The sequence below is a fragment of the Saccostrea cucullata genome, unplaced genomic scaffold (assembly GCF_032062105.1).
Source record: "Saccostrea cucullata isolate Sc308-1 unplaced genomic scaffold, CSIRO_AGI_Scuc_v1 ctg7496, whole genome shotgun sequence".
NCBI lineage: Eukaryota > Metazoa > Mollusca > Bivalvia > Ostreida > Ostreidae > Saccostrea > Saccostrea cuccullata.
The window spans coordinates 1-25811 of NW_026927472.1; the positions used below are offsets into that span (position 1 = coordinate 1).

General features: G+C 33.6%; 2 protein-coding genes and 1 long non-coding RNA gene across 3 annotated transcripts; 1 reads left to right on the forward strand and 2 right to left on the reverse strand.

The window, feature by feature from the left end:
* Nucleotides 1-2042: 2042 nt before the first annotated feature.
* Nucleotides 2043-3588, forward strand: LOC134274592 (uncharacterized). The gene is made up of 4 exons (XM_062756868.1): nucleotides 2043-2306; nucleotides 2653-2823; nucleotides 3120-3209; nucleotides 3502-3588. Exons 1-4 carry the CDS (start codon nucleotides 2102-2104, stop codon nucleotides 3516-3518), a joined length of 483 nt encoding a protein of 160 aa, XP_062612852.1. The 5' UTR covers nucleotides 2043-2101; the 3' UTR covers nucleotides 3519-3588.
* A 648-nt stretch (nucleotides 3589-4236) lies between these two features.
* LOC134274591 (uncharacterized) lies at nucleotides 4237-9460 on the reverse strand. Its single transcript, XM_062756867.1, has 5 exons — nucleotides 9324-9460; nucleotides 8906-8966; nucleotides 8649-8808; nucleotides 4737-4938; nucleotides 4237-4466 (listed from the first exon to the last, which is right to left on the reverse strand). The coding sequence occupies exons 1-5, from the start codon at nucleotides 9424-9426 to the stop codon at nucleotides 4237-4239; spliced, it is 756 nt and encodes a 251-aa protein (XP_062612851.1). The 5' UTR covers nucleotides 9427-9460.
* Nucleotides 9461-11068: 1608 nt separating this feature from the next.
* On the reverse strand, nucleotides 11069-17432 carry LOC134274593 (uncharacterized). The gene is made up of 3 exons (XR_009993646.1): nucleotides 17356-17432; nucleotides 13329-13492; nucleotides 11069-11184 (listed from the first exon to the last, which is right to left on the reverse strand). It is a non-coding gene; the product is annotated as an uncharacterized LOC134274593 (long non-coding RNA).
* Between the last annotated feature and the right edge of the window lie 8379 nt (nucleotides 17433-25811).

Sequence of the window (25811 nt, forward strand, 5' to 3'; positions counted from 1 at the left end):
TCAACCAAACAGAATGGAATTTGGAACATAGATAGATATAATAGACTTCTACAAGAAGGTATGGTCACAATGCACATTCATACGCGTGCGTGTACGTGCGCTGCAATCTGATTGGCTGAAACTTTAAATAGCTATAACTCCCTTAGTTTTCAACCAAACAGGATGAGATTTGGAACATAGATAGATATAATGGACTTCTTCAAGAAGGTATGATCACCATGCACATCCATACACGTGCGTGAACGTACGCTGCAATCTGATTGGCTGAAACTTTAATCAGCTATAACTCCCTTGGTTTTCAACCAAACTGAGTGGGATTTAGAACATAGATAGATGTAATGGACTTTCACAAGTAGGTATGTCACCATGCTCATGTATGCACGTGCGTGCACGTGGAATGAGTAAAATCAAAAATACACTTGAATGAGCGTATTTTTTAATACTTTTGGATTAAATATTTAGTATATTGAAGTATATAGATTGTGTAGATAAGATGATATGGTCATTACGCACACGCATTCACATGCGCACGCGTGCAATGCTAAAATTTGAATGAACTTGGTACCCTTCTGGGTAAACGTTGTTAAAGTCTCAAATGCATAAAGTTTGTCCTATTTAATGAAACTTACAGGGAATATGGCACCAAAAGGGAGATGGGGAGCGTTTGGGGAACATCTGTAACGGTCCCCGTTACAGTTAGCACTAGTTTTAATTAATTTACTTAAAAGGAAAATGAACATTCCATCTTTGAGGAAATAATAATTTAATCAGAAATGTGTCGTACGTTTGCCGTACGTTAACATTATTTTCTCTTATGCTGTCAGATTCCACCTCGGCGACCCTCTCCTCCATCAAATGTCAAGGCCACTTCTTCTGCTCTGATAAATGCCAAACAGCTTACGTAAGCGGAAGTGATAGATGTCCGCAGTGCACCTGCGTGCCTGGTGCGTGTTTGAACATGCACGATTGGAATGAAAAATGGACTGAACACACGTGAAGATGTTATGTGTATAGTTTGCCTGAACCAATCCAAGTCTTTATCTCGCCTTAACCTGTCTGTGTGTTCATTTTGCCTTACCTGTCTCAGTGCTTATCTCGCCTAATTCTGTCTACGTGTTTATATAACCTAAACCTGTATTCATGAACTATCTTTGTTTTACTTCGCATTCATGTGTCTCATTATCTTCATCAGATCCAATCATTTTGTCTTATGTACTGCCCAAAACTACTCCATTTGTAAAAGCATGTTTATTTTTTTTCATATCGTTACATCTATAAATTATTACACTCTTGGTAGCTAGCTCGCTAGCTTATCTTGCCACTGGCTATAAAACTAAATCACAGTCTCTCTTTCAGTTTCCAAACCTCAGCCTCAGCCTCAACGCCAGCCTCAGCCACAACCACAGCCGCAGCCCACACATATAGACGCCCACGCCATTCTGGCGCATTGCCCAGCTACAATGAACTGTATGACGTCATGCAAAGAAGGATACACACTTGGTGGAACTGATGCTCAGGGATGCCCCAGCTGTTCATGCGCTAAGATCCAGAAAAGTATGAGAAACACTTGATTTTTCGTTAAATATGTACAAATGGGTTCACTTAATAATATTTAGATTTAATGGTGTATTTCCTTATTTAATATTGATTATGAGTTGAAATTCAATTTTCAATGACATGCAGTTGGTGACATGATAAGATTTTCTTGCACATGCAGTAAAGCAAAATGCACGAGCTATGAGGAAGTCACATGACGTCGTAAACACGTTATAGTGCATTCCATGACAAAGTGTAAATAGTGTCTATTTTTCCTTGTCACACGAATAAAAATTGAAAATATAAATGTAAGAAATAAAATATTTTTTCAGAGTTTCATTGGGAATGACATAAAGTTGGCACGTGATCAAATATACTATAACTCCCTTCGGGCGTTATAGAATTCGATCACGTGACCGACTTCATGTCATATTCCAATGAAACTCTAAAAATAATATCTTGTTTCTTAAACGCTGAATTTTTTTTTCAAGCTGACAGTTGCAAAACGGGGTGTGAAAAACCAACAGCGGTCGCAGTAAAAACATGTGACGCAACAATTTCTTGTATGACATCATGCGACCATGGATACACACTGGGAGAGAAGGGTCACGACGGTTGTCCTGCTTGTAGATGTGAAGCGAAATGCACCACGTGTGAAACTCATCCCATCGTAGTGCAGAAAGTGGATGAATGCCACAACTGTGAAAAGAAACCAGTTGTGGTGGTCCAGAAGACCTCCGAATGTACGGAAAACTGCGGACACCACACAGGTACCACAAACATATTCTTCGTAGATAAAAACCTTGTCGAATAATTAATTATTTTCATTCTCCAGTTTTAATAATTTTTTGGTAAAGTGGATTTGCCTAGAATATCCATAGAATAAGAACTAAAATTTTAAGAAGAGTAATATTACTTACATCCTGATACGCAAATCATTCAGTTAAACAGTAACAGTTTACAACAGTATCATTTGTTTAAATGCCTTATCCACAGAACATGAACCTTTTGTTTTTTGTTAATTTTCATAAATACTAATATGTAGTACATGTAAAGCCTGTCTAAGGAATCATTAAGTTGGAACTTGACAATTAAAAACAAATTATATTTTTCCAGGAACATACGTGGCTGTGGGCGGATCTAGTGGAGGTAGCTCTGGCGGAGCCGCCGGTGGCAGTGGTGGATTTGGTGGCGGATCCGGTGGTCTATCAGCTGGAGGTGGTGTCATGTCGGCAGGAGGCGGCGGTATGTCGGCAGGAGGAATGGCAGCCGGCGGAAGCGGCGGAGGTAACAATTGTATATGTATATTTTAAAGCATTTCTGATTGTAATAATGAATGTTTATTTTTTCCCTTGTTGCTCTAGTTTATGACATGATTTCAAAATACAGAAAAATAATGCATGTTTTTTTGGCGTGATGCTTGCATTTTCCCCTTCTTTCATATTTATAAAAGTATTCCATTTTACAGACTACATGAATTTGTTACAATTCTAACTGCATAAATTATGATTTAGTCCCCTTTCATCAGGAAATAAACCTGTTCACAGTACTTTTATTACTTTGATTTTGTATTTCTTTCAAAGGAGCCCAGTGTAAACCTCTTCCCCCTAACTGTCACCCTCATTGTATAAAGTATGATGTTGCACACTGTCGACTGTGTATGTGTGAGAGTGGTAAGTGTTAGTTATTTTCTCCTAGGTATCATGTAGCATAAAGATACGTATGTAAGTCATCCAAAAAAACATGTAAGTATAACAATAATTAAAGAAATTGCTGATCTGTGAATGCTTAAAATTTGCATGTTTTAGATAAAAAATCTCTTAAGTTTGTCATAAATCTTAAGTCAAAATAATTGTAATTTATCATAAACAAGAATTTCAAATCCATATATCGATTTCATTTAACATTAACTTCTTGTATTTTATTAATAATGTTTTCTTATTTATTTTTTTGGTTTGCTTACAGAACCCATGCACGGATGAGACATCAATTTTGCTGTCAACAGTATTCAGAATTCTTTGTTACCCATCAATGCATTCTGTAAAAATCTCTCATAAACTGATCAAAGACTTTTTTTTGTATTTTTGTTACCCAAGGTTATACCACCAACAGGGTTAGTTGCAGATAAAATATCAAATCAAGGATGGTAACTTCATAGTCATCTTTTTCTACATATATCTGACTTAACACTTTGCCTCAAATAAAACGAAGAAATCATGTTTATTTAAAAAATGACGCCATTTTGTTACTTCTATATAGAGAAATAAAAAGGAAAAATTCTAAAAAAAAAAAAATGGAATGGGTTCGAAATACCCGGTTAACCATCCATCTGCTAGATCCACCACTGATTTCTTACGATGGGATGGTTATCCTAGTAGCAACTTGTTATTGAAAAATAACGATTATGGTTATTTAGGAGGTACTGTACTGTAAACGTATTACGTTTGGTCGTGCATTCCATTTAGCGCATCTTATCAAGAAACATCTTCCGCTAAATCGATAACAACGCTAAATCTTTTGTTTACATATACATGTTTTCATATATATAGCATCCACAACGCGCTTAATTAAATATATGCAAACACCTATGCCAAGTAAAATGCATTTACAGTACCATAAAGGAAATAAAGAGAAGAATTCAAAAGCAGAAAACGAAGATAAATTTTTGATCAAGAAATGAAAACTTCATTTTTCTTAGCCTCAACATGTATTCCCCCGAATGCTATGACCTCGTTTTAGATCCAACACATCACGTGCCGAAAATCCATTCATACTGGCTTTGAGGTTCTGGATGATGTTCTTGTAAACTGATATGCGGAAGCTCAGGTACATGCATCCGCCAGAGGTAGCCAACAAACAGAGCCCGAGCCCAACGTTAAGGAAAACGAAGGAGGAGATCTGCCAGCAGAAATCATCATTGGTTATAACCTCTAAAATGGAAAAAATAACCACGCCGAATTAAAATGTCAGCCAGTTTAATAGTGAAAAATTGGTATTAAGACGGCCATCTAGATTTATTAGGAAAAATCGAAACCGTTTATATCTCACAGGAAATTTGAATAGTTTAGTTATCTATCAGAATTGATACCAAAGATGTCAACAGAATTATTACTCGAGTAATAGAATTTTACAGTTTTTCCTACAAATTCTAAGAATTAAAAAAAATGTTAATTTGTGCATATATCAAAAATGTCCCTCACTTATCCTGGAGTATTTGTCCACGATATCAATTCTTGCCCCGACGTTGATATCGTCATCTCTGCGTCTTGATTGTCTCTTCTTCCGGCTGCGCTGGTACTCACGTGATGAACCAGAAGTAATAATGTATCCCAGATGACTTCCTGCTTCTTTTGTTCCCCGTCTTTTTCTACCCCACCCATCGTACACATCACCACATAATGACTTGTAAATTACAGAAAATATTTTTTCACATATTTGGTGAATTTGAAAATGTATTCAAAAAAATTTTCTCAAAATTTTATAAGGGCATTTTTAGATTGATTGATTATATCTAATTGTTCTAGGTTCTCTCAGGAATTTTTCTCTCATATGGAGACACGGCTACTTGCCGTTGGTACTTTCGGCAATTGATCAGTGAAGGATCTTTTTTCTTGCCAGCACCTACTGCGACACGGGACCTAGGTTTATACGGTATAATTCAATGGACCGTTCTCCATGTCTCGCAGTGGGATTGAAACCCCAGGATCAATTCCTTACTTCGCGACTCTAGACCAGACTCTTTGCCCCTTGCGCTGTCTGTGACGTAATAGTAGCATTACATTTGTTACTTTTTGATGACGTTATCCCTTTCCCCGCAGCGCACTTGCGATTATGTGCTGAAAAGACGTGTTTTTGAGGATGCATTTACACGGTCTATAATTAGCAACTATTGCCGTATATATCGCCCTGATATTTATACAATCATCTGTAAAATGAATTAAAGTATTTGATGATGATTTAATCCTGTTTATTTTGTTTAAATAATTCTTTTATGTGGACTTTTACAGACTTGATACATTATGATAGTTTACAGGTAATTTATTAAATGAATTTTAAATCTAAATCGAAAACTTCGTTCAAAATAATTTATTGAGTTCCATTCAGGGCGTCATTTTTATGCTCCAGTGAAAATGACAGACAGCGACCCCCCCCCCCCCTATTATTTCTTCAGTCACATGCATTACCATTTTATCGAAACTTGCAGAATCTTTCCATTGTTTGTATTTCATCAGTCAAATGCATTACCATTTTATCGAAACTTGCAGACTCTTTCAATTATAAATAAAAATAGAAATGAGGTCTAGTAGAATAGGATTATCACTTGAGAAAAAATATAACACATTTTTAATATATTTTTTAGGACAAAAAGGATATATAGCTTTCAGCACATTTGTTCGAGAGGGTTTTTTTTATTTATAGATATTGTTTGAATATTGGAATAACGCTTGATTTCTATTGAACAATACTATAGCACATTGACGATGGAAAACATTTTAATTTTCAAAATACATGTAATAAAATTGAACTGTTCACATCTTGTTATTCAGTTGATATTTAAATTTGGCTGATATACGGATAAAATACTGCCATGGAACTCGGTATTAAAATAATCAGTCTTAAATTTGCAATATATGTCTAAACCTTGCTAGCCAAGGGTTTCCGATCCAAACTCTACTCTTGTGCATGGTGGAGATGTAAAGCGTATCGGAATCCCTTGGCTATAGCGAAGATTGCAGAATCTTTACACCTACAGGTACATGTGGGCTACTAAAAAATCAACACGTTAAACAATAAGGAAAAACTTGGAAGATACGGGCTGTTTGCGAATTTGCAATAAATAAATAAAAGAAGAAAGAAAAACATCGAAAAGAATTTTTACACATTTAAAAAAAACAATAGAATAGTTTACAAACGAGTCCGAGAACTTCTCGGACGAAGCTCAGTACTCGACATTTTCCCGATGTTGTCTTATAAGTATTCCGATTATTTGTGGAGCAAATGAGGCAGTACTCTTTAACATGTTTTTATGAAAATGCATTAATTGTAGCTGTATTTATTGAGAAATATAGAAAGTATTTCCACAATTTTTCGAAGCTAGCCGTTGATCGAAAAAAAAATGCCGGAAATTCTAAATGTAATAATGTACATGTAATTCCGGAGATGAAATGCGGAGAATAATTTAGATCGCTGTTGGTCAAAGATGTGTAACACCCCCCCCCCCCCCACACACACACACACACCCCGAAAGAATGAAGTTGTAACCGTCCAAATGCATTGCTCCTCATTAATGTATCTACATGTACATGGTACATTTAACTGTCCATACACAAGTATCTGTCAAAAGTATTTTCTGTGTATAACATAAACATATAGCTGGTTGAAGAATCCAAGCAGACCACATCGCCGTCCTCTTTTTGAAAGTTTACTTCGCCAATCAAGATTTTTCAAAACTTATTTTTTTTAAAGTATGCAGTGTTGACATACATGAGTATATATGTTTTCTTAAACATGTGAAAGCGACTGATAAGTGAATATTTTCAAATAATATACTGTCGATATGAACGTACTCGAGGCGGATATATTCCTATAAGGGACTATATACCCACTGATAAAACTAATGGGTAGACATAGGTTTTTTAACCATACCCCCGCTGAGAACGAGACCGGGTATATACTGTTCTACCCTTGTGTGTTTTTCCGTCTGTCTAGCTGTGTGTCTGTCCGTAACAAAGTTATGGTGGTTTCATTTTTGTTCAAATCCGATGTCAACTTCCTGTATTACCGTGCATCTGTCCGTACCAAACATACATTTAACAATTTTTTATCGCATTTTTTAAAGCAAATACTCATCGCAGATTCTATAAATTTTAGCACAATCTTTGTTGAGACATGTCATATAGTGGGATTTTTTTTGTATATGAATCTGATAACAACTTCATATTTTTTCCGTGCATCTGCCTGTAACTGAACTTGTGTAAATTCACATCAGAGTGGGGCATTATTGGCGAGCATTGACTCACAGACTTCTTGTTCGTTCTGCCTTTATAAAAAAAATATATAAAACAAGTTTTAAGTATACTTTAAAATTTTCCCGAATACATGTACCTTGTTTCATGTATACGTATATGTTTAGAAATGAAGACACACGATCGAGTAAGTGCGACACTTTTTTTTAACAATATCGGAAACGTTGACTTGATAATGAAAACATTCAAATTTACATCAACCTCTTTTTCAACAAGATATTGTCGTTTCTTTATTCTGTTCCTTATTTGTGTATGTGTATTTTTTTTATTGCTGTGTAACATGTGTATGGTAGGAAAATAATCAGGTTTTACGAATTTGAATTCAAATAGAACAAGAAATAGGACAAAATGAAACTACATAACATAAGATTAGATATAAACTGGAACAAACCTACATTCTACGAACAAACATCTTTTCTGTACTCTTGAATGAGTATGTATAAACTTAAAAATTCTTTTGTAATTTTATAAGTTCCATTGTCAAATTCGATAAATTTTGAATGAAGGGCCCCATCTCACACAAGATTGAGTGATTTTCACATCACCAAAACAAGTGGTGAGCTTATTTAGCGTCTTAAGAAAGACTTTAATTTGTCTTGCATTCCAAGTTTTGTCAAATAAATCGAACGATTCGGGAATATTAAATTGAGGAAAAATATTATTATTTGCGAAAGATATTAGAATAGAATTACAAAATTTATAATCTAATCATTTATTGTCATACCATCAAAACTTTACGCGCTATGAGAGCAGAAAACGCCAAAAACGAAAAGTGCGTTAAAGTGCGTGATTGCGGGGCAAAGGTATATGCGTTAAAATGCGTGATTGCGGGGCAACGGTATATGCGTTAAAATGCGTGATTGCGGGGATGGGGGTTAAGCATTGAAAAAATCAGGCGAAAAAATTTTTACAAGCTCCTGGGACATACATACAACCATAAAACCGATTTTTGTTAAAAGTTGTGGCTCTGAACTGTCCATCTTGGATTTATTATTAGAGTTTATTCATGAGTACTAGGTTGCTAGGTCATAACTAACATACAATTGAAAGAAATTAGATAACAATAAAATATAATATATTACTTACCGGGTTGCAGTAATCTTTGCACAGTTCCAGAACACATGTGAAGTTCATTGTGACTACACCACCTTGTAACGATGTCTCCCGAAAGGCTCCAAACTCGGAGATTAGAAAACCCCGCCTCATTCTCCAAAAGTTCGGGAAAAGACTCGGATCAATAGAGCAGCTAAAATCATTATTTGTATAAAATTTTTATTATATAAAAATATATTTTGGATAAAATGTATCAATTCAGTTCCATTGTTGTAACATTTTTCACTTACAAGTTGTCAATTATAATGATACTTCCGGCTGCGCAGTACTTCGCCTTTATGTCGAAGTCATCTTAAAGTTAAAAAATCGCATTAATTTTATATATATCTCAATAAAGCTCAACATTTTTTTTAATTCAAGAATTATTTAACTTGAACTCTTCTAAAAGTTAAAGATTGAATATTTTTACTCTGGAAGAGAATGTAGCATGATTTCTTTTTTAATTTAAGTTGAATAAAAAATCTTTCTGATTCTTTCATCATATTTAGATAAAAGTGATTTTTACAACAAGTTGTGTATGTTTTTCCAAGAGCCTTGACAGTTTTTAAGGTCTATATAATTATATTTTTAATAAATTATCGATTGAAGTTGGCTTTTTACCCAATGTCAAATAAAAGTTCATATATTTCATTATGCAGTTACCCTAACCTTGGTACTCAGCATCTAATTTCAAGGTCATAAATACACGGTCCGATAGTTTGACCTCGTGTCCGCTGACTTCCACCCCCGACACGGCCTTGAAGAATTTCATTCCGGCACTTGGACGCACCGTGACATTGAGACCGGCGCTGTCAACTGTGTCACTAGAATGAAAGTACAAAAAGAAAGTAAAAGAGAAAGTACAAACATAGACTACACAGAGAAAGAACAAAAAAACACTGTGTCGAATTTACATTCATATTTACTTTATTTATGAATACTTATAACTATATATATATATATATATATATATATATATATATATATATATATATATATATATATATATATATATATATATATATTTATATATACATGTATATATACATGTTTCTGATATCCGTATAGATTAGAATCCATTTGGTGAATATTGACTTAAAATAATTAATGTGATTGATTGATTGTATGTTGACTTCTTTAATGTCTCCCTCGAAAAGTTTTCACTCATATTCAGACGTCACTATACTTTCCGGTGGGGAGCTGCAAAATTTTTCCTAAACGTTCAGGCAATTGTGATCTTTTTAGTGTCAGCACCCACTGCGATATGAGACATCCGTCTATACGCTCTCATCCGAAGGACCGGTCTCCATGTCCCATAGTGGGATTTGATCTACCTGCGACGTAGGAGTAAACTCCTTACTTCCCGACTCTAGAGCAGACGCTCTATCCACTGTGCCATGCGGGCGACACTTATTAAGTTCAAAAAGGCAGTATCTCACTTTTCGCTACGTATAATGTTGCATGAATATCATTTTCGCTAGCCAAGCCAAGGGTTTCTGATACGCTACTCTCCTCATAAACGCTTGGCCTACGGTATTCATAGAAAAAGGGATTTTTTTTCCACAGTTCTGATTGGATTTCAGTACATCCAGGTCGACAAAACAGAAATTGTTTTTTGCAAATGGCGATATTTGCGTTCGGGATTTATCTTCACTCTTCAACCCTGGAAATGAAAAGCGCAAGTAAACAACGATCCGTAAGATAAAATTCAATTCTATGAATAGCCATGGTGTCATCCAATATCTTCTAGATATGTGATGATGAATCTATATTGAAGCTTCAGATTTGTTCTATAAATAATGAATAAACAAAAATCATTTATTGCTTCTTAATTATTCTTGAAAAAACTTAGATTAATTTTTTTTTATCACGTGTCTTTATTTCTGGCGATGACGCAATCTGTGCGTACCTGATAGATTCGATATCACGTGACGGAAAACAATCCCGTCTTTTGACTTCACCGTATGCCAAGGGTTTATGAGGAGAGGAGCGTATCAGAAACGGTGAGAAATCCTTGGCTAGCGAAGATGCATGAATATATTTCTAATGCTAAAATCTAGCATGCCCCCTCCCTTTTTAAGAACCGAACCCTATCACAAAACTACAGTTTATGCTCCCTATTCACATATTAGTATCTACAAAATACGCTACTTTCGCGCCTATTCATATATCTACAGTTTACGGTACTTTCGGTCCTATTCTCATACCAAGAAGGATATTGAGATAACGAAAAGTATTCCATCTCAAAGTCCATAAAACAAAGCAAATTAAGAGCAGAAAAAACACGACCCCCGAAACATCAGAATTGGATCAGGTGCCATGGAAGAGTTAGCACACCCTGCTGATCTGTCACACCCATCGTCCGTCGTCAATTCAGTGTATAAATAATGGAAAATTAGGGTACTTACGCGCCCAGTAGGTTGGATGCCACGATGTCACTGGTATCGGCCACACACAACACCGGGATCTTCTTGTCCGCTCCTGTCTGGTAGTTCTTCTCCTTCTGTATAATGATCCGCAGTACCAGTTGCTTGGAAATGAGAGAGGGAGGAAAATACAGTATGAAGAAAGCAAACTAGGTTAGTCTTGATTCATAAAATGTAGAAAAGGGAATGAATGTGTCACCGGGTTCACACGTGCGTGAAAGTCAGTCAATATAGCTCAGTGGTTAGAGCGCTGGCACGGTGTGCTAGAGGCCCTGGGTTCGAGTTCCGGTTGAAACCAAATAAGCTACTGAGATCCGATATATTGACGACTTTTAAGCATCTCTGAAACCGGTGACAAAGACAAGGAATGGGACGGTAGTATTCAGAGGTTTACTGAAGCAATAATGTAAAATGGATGGATTTAAAAACGATATATTTCTAAAAACATAATTAACCCTGTACCATATCCTAGTACTGTAAAACACTTTTTATTCGCGAGAACTTAATTTTCGCGTAATTACGCGAGACAGTGCGTTCGCGAAAATTTAATTCTCGCGTACAAAAGTATTCCTTACAATTATATAGAAAAAGTAGAAACGATCTCGTTGCGAGCAAAGAGTAGGTCTTCCGTCCGAATTTTCGATAAGATGAGATATGATTTTGACCATGATCTTTGATAAAACAAAATGAAATCATGCTTACTCTCTTTTGATCAAATTCTTTTGATTTAGATAATATCATCAATGAGTTCTAGTTGAAAATCTAGTTGGATCCTCTGGGCCCGTTATATGAGGGGTCAGCCCATTTTGCTCCATTTCAAATGATAAGGCTTGTAACTTTCAAGATTTTTGTTCAACAACTATTCAGATATTTCTTTTCGTTTTCGAGCTATGCAGAATAGATAATAGGGGACAGCTCTTCAAGTCCTCAATGGGGCTGTTTTGCAAGAATTGGAATACGATTCTAAAGATATTTTATGCAACACTCCTTATCAAAATATTTTCCCTTCGGAGATAGAAAGAATTAAAGATTTAGCATCTTGGTCCCTCATGGCCCTTTATGTAGTAACGTATGATCATACCTTCTTAATATATTGTTGAAGATTATTACGATGAACATTTTTGCATCAGTAATTTATATACAAAAATTGATAAATAAAGAGTTATAGATGGAAGTCTTTTGGCCCCTCTTTGTCCTTTATTTGAGGGGTCACACCCCTTTTCTTGATATAAAAGGAAAGAAAATTAAATTCTGCACAACTTTTATTTTATATCTATTAACAAATTATTGACAGGTATAAAGATATTAGAGAAAACTTTAAAATTTGCGAGATATTTCCGAGCCTATTTTTCGAGCTCTTGCGATCTTCAAATCTTTTTTCGCTGGAAAGATATAGACTCAAAAAAAAAGCAATTTAGCAATCCTTCCTCTACCTTCACTGAAAATCTCAAGTCAATATCTTCATTTGTTTTGGAGTGATTGCCAGGACAAGCTGACCCTCTGAAAATCGTCCATATCTTACGACCGGAAGTGACGACGTACATATAAAAAATTTCCAATAAGATTCAGACCAATATGTATCAGATCTGAAAAAGTCGACCAAACCGTTTCCGAGAACTCGCTTGCACAAAATCGGTAAGAAAAAAAAAATAATAATAGGGAAAAAGAAACCGAACGAAAACAACATCAATTCGTGAAAATCATGTTTCGCTTACAAAGAGTCAATGACAATCTCGCGAAAATAAGGTGTCGCGAAAATTTAGTGATCTACAGTATAACAAATGAGAAAATTCATTGTTATCTTAAAGTAGAAAAAACATGACATTCGTTCGAGAAAATCTAAGTTTTATGCAGATAAAGAGGTATTTTGTGACATATGTAACCTATTTCTTCTTTCACTTATGTACTGTTTAAGGGGAAATTTTTGATATCAAATGTTTATGTCGACTTCTAGCGAATTAAAGTCCTCACACATCAGAAAAAAAATGAAAAGAAATTGAATATTTGGCCGAACACTATCTTGGCAAGGACATGTTTTTACCTTCATTCTAAAACACGAGAATACATGAATGATATTACAAGTTGGCATAATTCATACATTTGACAAGTAGTGGAGTTGCCTTCAGCCCCCTGTTTTTACTACCAATGCACATGACAGTGTTGAATGAATTCTGCCCCCTATGTTGCTACCAATGCCCATGACTGTTAGCTCAATTGATCAATGATAATGAGATTTATCACTTCCTACCCAAGATATGCCACATAGGGCGAAATCAAACTGGTACAAAACTTTATGTGGAGAGGTTTCTAGTCGACAAGCGTCGCCTTGACCAAGAACGTAGATGATCCCAGTGCTTGAGGCGTTTGTTACCCTGACAACAAGCGTGTCCATCGTGCAGCTGACAACTGTCACTAGAAAACAAATCAAACTTTTTATCAGAAATAAAAGAAAATGCATTGATATGTTTTAAAAAGAAAATGCTTATTTGATTAAAATATTAAAATGCTAAGAGATGCAATTTCAACAAGAGTATGTTAACCACATGTCGTAGGTTGTGCCGTGTGTTGGTTACGATGTATGCCCGTCTGTCTATCTGTATAGATCTTTTTCAATTGAGGAGTATTTCCCCATGCCTGCTATATTGTAGGGCAACATTCCCAGAATGCTTCATTTTTAATCAAGTTCAATTTGTTAGAATGGGTACTAAGGTAAAGATAAAGCTGTTTTTTATGAATAAAGGTTTGAAAAAGCCTTTTTTTATTGATTGTAAATATTTAACCCGATATATTTCTGCCAAGTATTTTTAAAATCCGTTGCCCAAAGAGGAAAATTCTCAACTTTACCCTACAAAATGGTGGCCAATTGGAAAAACTCCAAATCGAAATATGTCATAAGAAAACACTCTAAATTGATTTAGTGGTAAGAAGTTTAATGGTCATGAGTATATATTTACATCCACTTCATTTCTTAAGAAAATCCATTGCGTTAATTAGTGGATGAACTACACTAGGCAGCTGTACAGATTTCTTGATCAGTCGCATCATAAACACAATATTTAATCTTTTCTTTCGTACTTTAAATGATTATTTACACAGATAAAAATGTAAACAATAAAATATCTTTCTTGGTTGTTAGTACGGGAATGAATGTCGCAGCTACTGCAGAAAAAAATTCATAACCTGCTTACATGGGTTATGTATTTTTTCTACCAAAGAAAGACATTTTATTGTTAAAATATTTTCTTTCACTTTTCAAAGTTTCGTTTTCACGCGATGTCTCGAGAATCTTTGAGTTTTTAAGTCAAATTTCATTCCATAACTACCGGTAGCCTAAGAAATACCACTACATGTATGTCTTTTGAGACCAAAAGGGTCAAGGACGTAAATTTACACATTCTGACGTAGCGCAATGCATTGTGGTTTTACATTGCGTAACTTGTAACATTGTAAACGACGGACGTTAGTATTTTTGGACATTTTGTCATTTTGGCTAAATGGATTTTTCTGCAAATTTGTACCAAGCTTTTATAACGTTCTATGATGATGTCAGACATAATTCACCAATAAATTTACTAGGGCTGTTCAATAAATAATGTTTATGTGACAAGTTTCATTGTGAGAAGCTGGAAAACAATGGCTATTCGAGACCCTGCGTGTAAAATGAATGGTAAAGAATCAGTAAACAAAAGTGAAATTAAACGCTTCATTCAAGCTCCTGAAAAACTCGTAAAGAATCCCAAAGAAATATTCACTGAAATATGTTACATTTACGGCAACTAATGTCTGTTTTATAGACAAATGGGCAGGTGGATTTAAATGATAAAAAAGTGGGTACCGTCCTTACAATCAAATATTATAACAACTCATGATGTACTGTTTGCCAATTGTTAAGAAATAATTACTGGTGATGTACTCTTTTAAAGAAAAGTTTGATAGTAATAAGGCTTAGTACTCAAAGGTCACACTATGTTTTCAAAAATGAGTGAAAACGACGGCGTGTAAGAATATCTAAACAATTATTCTAAAAAAGGAAGTTATCCAAGTTTCTTTGCAATTCAAACAGATAAGGAAACTTCAATCTATTGCTTAAAACCTTCGAAATAAAATTTACAATAAGAAGTACTTGACCAAAACAGAAAATGTCGGAGAAGAGCAAAGAATTCCAAGAGCACAAAGACAGTTTTATATGCACTGTTCTTTTAGATATTAGTGATCTTGTTGTTAAAAATCGTATTCGGGGAGGCAGTTTAATTTCTGGAAGAGTCTACAAAGAAAATTTATTGCCAAAATAATCGAAAGGTCAATAATAGGAAGGAACCAGAATTATTAATCCACTACATTTAATTTCTTCATGATAGCGTCCAAACCCGCACGCCATGAAGAGGTTTCCATTTTCCAAACTTGAAAAAACAACTTTCACAACGAAGAAACTAGTCCAGAAAAATATACTAAAGGAAAAAGAAACGCAAAAGAACATAATATGGGAAAATTTTTGACTATTTGACCGAAAATTATGAAAATTGGTCAGATGTGGATTTTGGTTACTTTGCACTAAAATCGCTAGTCAAAACAACTCAACCATGAAATGTATGGCGTCATGTAGAGGAAATGATAAAAAGTCAAAAACACGTGCATGTTGATGATGGTATTAATTTTGTGATAAAATTTTGTAGTGCCATACGATGCAGTAGAGTTACAGACATCATTTTCATATTTGCAGTCCGTATAAACTTCTTGCAATCGTGGTATGGCTGACAGAATGTACTGTGGATTGAATACAATATTGCATAAGTGAATAAAAAGGCAAAAACATGCTGCTGTACAGATTGTTTTCAACTTTTCAACCAAATAAAAGTTTTTTTGGTTGTCAAAGAGTTAACTTACAATGTTTCCAACCAACCATGACGGTGACGTTGGCGCGTAACAACATCACAACAAGATAGGACCTTTCATCATGCCACCTCGGTTATTGTCAAGGCATTATCACTGAAACTGATATTTATACAGCAGACAATCATACTAATATTTTTCACCCTAAATGGACAGAAACCCTCTGCTCCAATTTGGGCCGCATGCTTGGCCATTTTACGTCGATTTTACTCTCAAACTCGCACGTACGCGTCGTATGTGTAATTTTTTTTAGCATGTTTACACTGGAAAAATTTAGCTAGTGTTTGTCGAAATTTTTTACAAACATCCACGTGTACCAAACCTGCTAGGTTCTGTAAATTCTATCCTAAATTGAAAATTCGTAGGATTCGATTGGGCGGGGGTATTTGTTGGCTTTGGAACAATACAGCTAATCTCAGCCATTAAGGCTACCGTCAGAAGGGTTAAATAATAATGATCAGAAAAAGATAAATGCTCTGGTGAACTCAATGTTCAGGAAAATCAAGTTTGTTAATAATGCGAAAGGAAGATTATGAGAATTTTTAGTTGTTTTTTTTTCATTCAAAATCACGTAAAATTTTGGTAACTTGTTGATTAAAAATGAATTAAAATGTATGATAAGAATGCTGGAACACATATTTGAAATAATTGTTTTAATTTAACTCAAAAGTTTAATATGCGTTTCTTATTTCTTTCAGTATACAAGATCTGCCATTTTCCAGGATACCTAGGGTCAAACCGAAAAATGAGTTCTAAAAACAATCAGAAGTTTGATAAATTTTTTCATCGACATATGTTTTATTTGAAAGAGAATATTAAGTTAAATTATTAATACTAAATCATTAAGAGTGTCTTTTGCGTCTTTCTGAGCACCGAGAACATTATTTATTGACCAATTCGGACTGTTCAGTAAAATTGTAAGCATTCTGCAATATGGCGTGATCTTGACAAGTAACAAGGAAAGATGGAATGTGTAGATATCAACAACATTCCTCACGTATACGTTCCTAACGTATCTATCCTTAAGTACTTGTCCACGGTATCGATTCTTTCTCCGACCTATGAATAATAATGAATTTTTGATTAATTCAATTCAATACTATAACTTTCTATATGGTCTCGCACTTTCTTCTAAAAGTACCATGCCTATTGCCTTTTCTACTGATCTTTGCATACATTGGGTCAACAAAAACCTCTAAATCAGCTTGCCAGTAGCTTAATTTTAACAAAAGTGAAATAAATACAGTAAAACTGGTTTAGTACGAACAGCTATATAAAGTTTATGAATTTCTCAAACGGTTATAATGAATTATGGATATAGCGAAGTAATTTCACATGTCCCAGCGACTTCGTTATAACCAAGTTTTAATGTATAAAAATCTTACATTCTGCATTAAAAGCCAGGGGGTTATTAGTGAAACATCCAAAAAGAAGGACTCCAAGTAAAATATAGATCCCTGAAATATAAGATAAAAATTGAAATTAAAATATATATTATGTGCTGCACTTATTAAAAGTTTTTTGGAATATAGGATAAAGTTATCAATTATATGCATTATTCTAATTTTAATTTATGGGTGAACATTTTAAAAAGTAGTTAAAATTAAAACAAAAGTCGAATGTAAATACATCTTCTGCCTCCTAAAGATTCCATTACAATAAAAAATATACATATACTGCAGTAAAGGCCTATTGATTTAAAAATAAAATAAAATATGTAAGCTTGATCACATATTTTCCAACCATCTTACACAAAAGCACCCACAATTCTTCAAATGTTATCACGGAAAGAGCGATAACCAACAACTTTTCATAATATAAAAATTAAATAAATGTGCTTATAACGACTATGTTATGCTTCGAAAATTTTATAATTTAATTCTGGTTGTAACGATGTATTTGATTGAATAAAAAATATTTTATATTGTATAAAATGGGTTGCCAACGTCACAATGACGTGCGTCAAAAACGTATCAATCCGCCTGACGTTACATTCAAACTTTGTACAAATTCAAGTCATACTGTTAGAACAATCACCTTTTAATATCTTACATCAAATGAATGAAAATCAAATTATAAGCAATGAATTTAATAGCTACCCATTTTATACGGTATAAAATGGGTTGGAACAGTTTACGCTTTTTTATAAAGCGTAAACTTCCCCTTTCCAGTTTATACCGTATAAAATGGGTAGCTATTAAATTCATTCCTTAAATAATAAAAAAAGAAAAATCTAACCTGAAGAGATCTGTTTCATTTCTTTTGACATTAGTGTGTTGTGTGTTAAATAAATCGATTCAGACCGGTGACATTTTAATTTTTTATGAACCCCTAATTACTCTGTAAATGCCGTCGATATTGTCTATACATTTGTTGTTATTAGATTAATCATAGGTTCGCTTATTATATCGTATAAGGGGGCCGACTGAGGTTTTATTGTGAGAAAACTACAAAAGAGAGACTTATTAATCTAATAAAACATGTTGCTTACATTTATTAAAGGACAGATGAGATGTTCCTCAATAATATTTATTTTTTTTCCAAGAATTTGTAACTGAAGTACTTTGACATGTTTACTCACAAAAAATTGAGGTACCTAATTACCAGGCATTTGTGCAAGATAATAAAGGGTAGTATTTCTTAAATAATCCTTTTGTGAGGAAACAATGCTCCTTCAAAATCTAATTTTTAAGATTTGTAAAGGGATTAGAAACTGGTTTAAAAATTAGAATGTAATTAAAATATTTCTTATTTTCAGAACATTTACAGAATAAATATATGAGCAACGTCTCGTCTGTCATTAAGTGCATATGCAAAGTTTGGGGAAAATCCACCGTCAGGGGTTTTAAGGGACCGTCTCAAAATACATATACATTTACATTTACTATTGGATTATAGGAAAAAGCCAATTTTTGGCACTTAAAGGCAAATTATACAAAAAGTACAACACACGTTTTGCACATATTATAATGTTTGATTATAGTACAGTAACTGTATTATACATTAAACGCATTCCAAAATCAAAACAGAAAATCTTTTTTTCTGTTTTAAGCATTTTGCCCTTAGGTATTAACAAAACTCAACAAATAACACAGTTTACAAGATATTTATTGGTGCGAATATCAAAAGTTTAATGAACGCAAACCATCGTTCACATATCTAGATTTTACTGAGTAAATTTCCCCCCAAAACTATCACTGAAACAGTTTTCACTACCACATTACAATTTGAAAAAGGCAAAAATCTACAGGGTAAGTTTCCTCTCAAAAATGACATTGGTACAGTTAACATACAGTAGTCAATTCAGAAGCGACTATCCTTGATATAACAAGATTTTACGGAGTAAATTTCCTCCCAAAGAATATCACTGATACAGTATTCACTACAACAATTACAATTTAGAAATAGCAAAAATCTACAGAGTAAATTTCCTCTCTAAATTCACATTGGTGCATTGTTTATTCAGTATTTCAAAGCCAAAGCAACCATTGTTTACATAGCTAGATTTTACGGAGTAAATTTCCTCCCAAAGAATACCACTGAAACAGTTTTCACTACCACATTACAAATTGAAGAAGGCAAAAATCTACAGAGTAAATTTCCTCTCAAAAATGACATTGATACAGTGTAATAGACAGCTACATTTTAGGGGGTAAATTTCCTCCCAAAGAATATCATTGATACATGTACAGTGTTCACTACTAACATTACAGTTTGAAAAAAGCAAAAATCTACAGGGTAAATTTCCTCTCAAAATGACAATGATACAGTGTAATAGAGAGCTCCATTTTAGGGGGTAAATTTCCTCCCAAAGAATGTCACTGATGCAGTGTTAACTACTAACATTGCAGTTTGGTAATAACAAAAAATCTAGAGAGTAAACCTCCTCTCTAAATTCACATTGATGCATTGTACATTCAGCATTTCAATGCCAAAGCAACCATCACTTACATAGCTAGATTTTACGGAGTAAATTTCCTCCCAAAGAATATCACTGATACACACCACTACAATTACAATTTGAAAATAGCAAAAATCTACAGGGTAAATTTCCTCTCTAAATTCACATTGGTTCATAACACATTCAGTATTTTAAAGCCAAAGCAACCATCGTTTCCACAGCTAGAGTTTACGGAGTAAATTTCCTCCCAAAGACTATCACTGATATAGTGTTCACAACTACATTACAATTTGTAAATAGCAAAAATCTAGAGTTTGGTAATAACAAAAATCTACAGAGTAAATTTCCTCTCTAAATTCACGTCGGTGCATTGTACATTCAGTATTTCAAAGCCAAAGAAACCATCGTTTACATAGCTAGATTTTACGGAGTAAATTTCCTCCCAAAGAATATCACTGATACATTGTTCACCACTACATTTTAAAATAGAAAAAAACTCTACAGAGTAAATTTCCTCTCAAAATGCACGTCAGTGCATTGTACATTCAGTATTTCAAAGCCAAAGCAACCATCGTTCACACAGCTAGATTTTACGGTGTAAATTTCCTCCCAAAAAAAATCACTGATATAGTGTTCACAACTACATTACAATTTGAAAATAGCAAAAATCTAGATAGTAAATTTACTCTCAAAAGACATTCATACAGTAAACATACAGTAGTCAATGCAAAAGTAAATAGCCTTTATATAACAAAACTTTCCTCCCAAAGAATTTCACTGATATAGTGTTCACTACTAACATTACAGCTTGGTAATAAAAATCTACAGAGTAAATTTCCTCTGTAAATTCACATGGGTGCAATGTACATTCAGTATTTGAAAGCCAACGCACCCATCGTTTACATAGCTTGTACATTTTACGGAGTAAATTTCCTCCCAAAGAATATCACTCGTACAGTGTTTACTACTACAATTAAAATTTGAAATTAGCAAAAATCTACAGAGTAAGTGTCCTATCAAACATGACATTGATACAGTGTATATTGGGTCCTTTCGACAGCTTAACTTTACGGAGTAAATACCCCCCCCCCCCCCCAAGTATAGCACTGATACGTATGTACAATTTTCCACATATCTACAAAAAGTTAACATTTTCAAGTTAACAAAATCTACAGAGTAAATTTCCTCTCAAAAATGACATTGGTGCATTGTACATTCAGTATTTGAAAGCCAAAGCAACCATCGTTTACATAGCTTTTTGATTTGACCATGTTTATGGAGTAACTTTCCTCCCAAAGAATATCACTGATACAGTGCTACCTTCTAACACTTACAGTTTGAAAATAGCAAAAGTCTACAGGGTAAATTTTTTCTCTAAATTCACATTGGTTCACTGCACATTCAGTATTTCAAAGCCAGAGCAACCATCTTTAACATACTAGATTTTACAGTCATTATTTGCAGTAAGAAAATAAACATTATATATAGAAAACAACAGAACATCAGAGGGTTAATTTCCTCTAAAAATAAATTGATACAATATACATTTTTTACAGGAAAAAAACATACATATTACATCTTATTGAAAAAAAAAGACTTTCGAGGGACATTTGTATCTCAATATACTAATGATGTAATACATTATTTTTTAATCTATAAATAAACAACATATAATCCATACAAACACATACAGTTTTTTTGACTGATTTCAAGCCGTATTAAACGAGGGGAGGGGGTTCAATGTGCATGCAGTAGCAGGTTGACGTCACAAACAATATTCAAAGTACGTTGAAAACTTTATATTGTCCAGTCTATATCCGAGAAGGAAAAAGGAGAAGGAGGCAAGTCCCTCTCTTGATTATTGTCGAACAATTTGATTTCAAACACATCCATCACATTTACTTTCTTTGACCCAAGCTCCACTTCTATGCTTTCCTTATGGCTTACTTGCTGAATGCATTTCCAACATGTCCAAACGAAATCTGGCCGCCATATTTTGAACAAATCCATAGTTGACCTATTGATAAAATTTTTAGACTCGTAAATCATCTCATATAATTGTTTTTAAACTTTCAATTTTTCAAAACCCATGGGCATTTATTTCTTCAGGCATGCCGGATTACATGTTGTGCACCACAGTCGAGCAGTGGTGCTTGCCCAATTTTTGTAAAATCGAAAAATAGTCTTTCCGTTGGTTTTTCGTATGGAAATTTCATTCATCTAAAGATCACGTACATATACCCCCAGTCTACACACACATTTAGACAAACTAAGACAAGATAAATGTTATTTTAGGATGATGTCAATTTTCTCCTATAAAACCAGATCATATACTATTGCATTAATCACGATTTTGCATTCAGATTAGTTCAGACAGGACATATGCAATTAAGACACTAATTACTAAAGCCTTCAATTTTAAAAGGGGAGTTCAGATAGATCGATGAAAGCAACTACCTTGACCAAGGATAGAAATCCTCATGAACTGTAGTTAAGGGTAGAATTATTTTGAAGACACTACCTTAATTACACTTATCGTAACATATACATAATTATATAATTGTAATATACCTTTATTGAACAATGTTTGGTCTTGGTTTCAATATTTCTCCATTCATCAGAAAACAGTCACTTTTATATCCAGTCGTCACTTAAACCACTCCTGAAATAATTGCGTTCACAGAATGTGGGGCAGTCTAACTTGATTTTCTTTCCCTAACTTGCTTCGTGTTCTCTGTGACTTTGAAGTAGATGAACCACTGGGCAGAATGCAAATATCCGATGCCGCCAATTTCAAAACTGCCACACATACAAATCATTATGTAGGATATAAAACGGGAAACGGAAAAATAAACTGTTTTAACACAGAACTTAAAAACAAATCCATCGTTTTCAAGATTAATGAATTAGGTTGTTGTGAGAGAAAATTGAAATGGTCTGCTTCTCATCATTTCAACATTTTCTTTTCCGCTGTATGAATCCCTGCTGTTACACTTGTTATCAACCCTTTGTATTGGATAGAGCTGCGGCCATGTCATAATAATCTGACCTCAACTAAGCTGTAATTTCAACATTTTCTCACCATCAAAATCTATGCCTGTCAAAAGCACAAGTTGCCATACTATTATTTACAATTTGTTGATATCTAACATTATACTCTGCTGCGAGTGCATTAACATTATCTACTCGTGTCGTAGTATTTATTATTTTTTGTAAATATGCGGTTTCAAAGATCATGAAGATGAGAAAAAACACACGGACAATTATTCCTTTTCGATGATATATCTACACTAACACAATGAGATTAAAAAAGAGAAAAATAAGCTTTATTTTAAAAAAAACTTTTTTTGACAATAGAACTCCAATATTGTAAATGAATTGCTTTCTTTATCATGTTTATGCCAGTGTCTTTCGATCCTATTGTAATTTATTTTTTACAGATTATTTGAAATATATATTATTTTATGTAGCGTAATTACAGTTACACAATCTGTCTATTTCTTCTTTTTTAATTTAAACATGCCTTTATTTTAACTTTTAACACTAATACTGTATAATTTGTATATTAACAAATTTAAAGAAATAAACATGTATAATAAAGAATTTAACTACAGGGGAACTTGGATAAGGCCGAGATTGTCTTTTCTTTTACACTGGCAGATATTGAATTTTTTTTATTAAGTTGAATTCCCGAGTGTTTTAGCATTACTCTCTTTGAAATATTTGATAATTAAAAAATGCAAAGATAGACAAATTTTTTTTGGAGAAATTAAAAGAAAAAACTGTTTTTAGCAAAACTTTCGACAACAGATCTCACATGTCTTGTCGAAAGGGTTCGGAAGAATTGCTATTATTAGGTACATGAAATTGCCAAAATAAAAAAAAAGACTATCTATCTTAGTTCAAAATATAGTGTCTACAAAATTACTCTCTTTATTCCATGTTATGCAAAACAATCCCACACAGTTAAGTACATCTGGTTATCAGATCTTCCACCCATTAATTCTCGATTAGGAGCAGTATGTGCTCAGCATGTATTCTTTAGGTCTATGGAGGTATCACATTGCCCATCCTGCAGACGTCGATCGCCATTACTTTCAGTCACTCAATTAAATGAAAAAATACACTTTATTGCCTAGATATCAAGAAAAATTATGCTTAAATAAAAGAATGCATTTTTTTTTTATTTTAAAAATGATGTAGATATAAATTTGAATTTTGAAGTCCGGAACAAAATTTTATCAGTATTGCTTTTTCCTTATTAATTATTTTATTTTTGTTATATATTTTTAAAAGTTGTTTTTAGCAATATAGATAGATATCCTTTCTATGAGAGGAAACATGCCAAGAAAACCTTAGCATTCTATCCGGAGAGCGAACTCAATAAAAGCCGAATTAACGTTAATCTGTGAAACTTCCAGGAGAAATCTTGGCGAGGCAATTAATGTCTTAAGTTAATTGGGTTTAAAACAAAAGTACAAAACTAATTATTAAGAAGCCTTTGCACCCATTCTTTTTTCGGGGGGGGGGGGGTTCATATTAATCAAATACTGAAAAACGTAAATTAAAGAAAAAGAAAGTTATAAAAATCATTAATTGTAGTAAACTAAATCGTTAGTAGAAATAAGCTGTCTTTCAATTTTTTATTTACGTATTTCCATATAATTTTATTTCACTTAGTATAAATTAACTTCGGGTACGATGAACTTGTTAATTCTGGAAGTATTGCTTGCCGAATTATGTGGAAAAGGGTACGAAATTCCCGGAAGTCGGCATCATTTCCTGATTAAACAAGAGGAGGAGTACTAAATGGGTAGAGGTATCACACCGGTAATTGATCAATCAAAATGAACTTAGTCAAATATAGGTCCATACATATCAAATTGATTTTCCTTTCTTTTGAGACGTTTTTCTATTCTCTTCCAAGCCATTTTTACAACTTTGGTACCTGTGTCTAGTAAATTTTATGTACTTTATGAACAAATAAAGGTTTTTGAAAGGACCTTTTTTCCGGGCATGGGAGGCTACTACCTGTGATGCACTCGGAATGTTTATAAACACATTAAAAAACGCGTGGATTTGAGGTAGCCGTGTTTGCAAATGGAAAAAGAAAATGCCGTGTAGGTACCGTTTTGTGTGTGAGGATGTGTCAGCTAGTGTGACATGTAATGTTTAACATCTCCTGATAAATATTTTTTTCAAGTAAACAATTACCTGATTCTTTTTTTTACGATTTTTTTTGTGAAAATATTTACCGTTGTGATACCTTAACACAACCTGATTGGCTATGTTAATATTTTCATTTTAATGTAAAAATATCACTGATAAAAATAAATGGAGGAATGTATCAAGTTTATTTTTCTTTAATCAAAAAAGCTGAAAACCTAGGATCCACCCTCCTGAAATCGAAGTCTGCTGCCGTAAACTGTCTTGCCAGCGTTTGGGGAATATGGGTGATTTGCATCAATTACACTTTTATTGACTTCATCGGTGCGCGTCAATTGGACAAGATTTCTTTGCATTTAAATGTTAACTGTTCATATTTTTGTTACATGCTGAAAAATAAACATTTCCAATAATGTATTAATAAATATACTGTCACATGAAATAATTATACATGCATATGCGATACATGTAGTAGTAGAGTATATGTAAAACATGTAAATAGTAAAATGGAATAAACTTCAATGGATTTACATTATTGACAATTTCTCAGAGGTCAGCTTGCGCTTTCAGGTTTGATAGATAATATATCTAGATGCTTACAAAATTTAAGAATAACAGTCTTAGTAATTAAGATCAGATGTATAACACCCAATACACCATTATCGAATACAAATCGTAAATAATAAATTACAGTTAGGAATAGAAAATACAGGCATATAAAAAGGAAGGCGATATATATTTTTTTCTATTTTAAATGATTTACATTATTTGCGT

Excerpts from the sequence above, each read along its gene's own strand:
- LOC134274592 (XM_062756868.1), top strand. The coding sequence starts at position 2,102 with ATGACATCATGCGACCATGGATACACACTGGGAGAGAAGGGTCACGAC. Across the intron at positions 2,307-2,652 it reads AAACTGCGGACACCACACAG|GAACATACGTGGCTGTGGGC; the intron begins GTACCACAAACA and ends ATATTTTTCCAG. Across the intron at positions 2,824-3,119 it reads AGCCGGCGGAAGCGGCGGAG|GAGCCCAGTGTAAACCTCTT; the intron begins GTAACAATTGTA and ends TTTCTTTCAAAG.
- LOC134274591 (XM_062756867.1), bottom strand. The coding sequence starts at position 9,426 with ATGAAATTCTTCAAGGCCGTGTCGGGGGTGGAAGTCAGCGGACACGAG. Across the intron at positions 8,809-8,905 it reads ATCATTATAATTGACAACTT|CTGCTCTATTGATCCGAGTC; the intron begins GTAAGTGAAAAA and ends TAATGATTTTAG. Across the intron at positions 4,467-4,736 it reads GGACAAATACTCCAGGATAA|AGGTTATAACCAATGATGAT; the intron begins GTGAGGGACATT and ends TTTCCATTTTAG.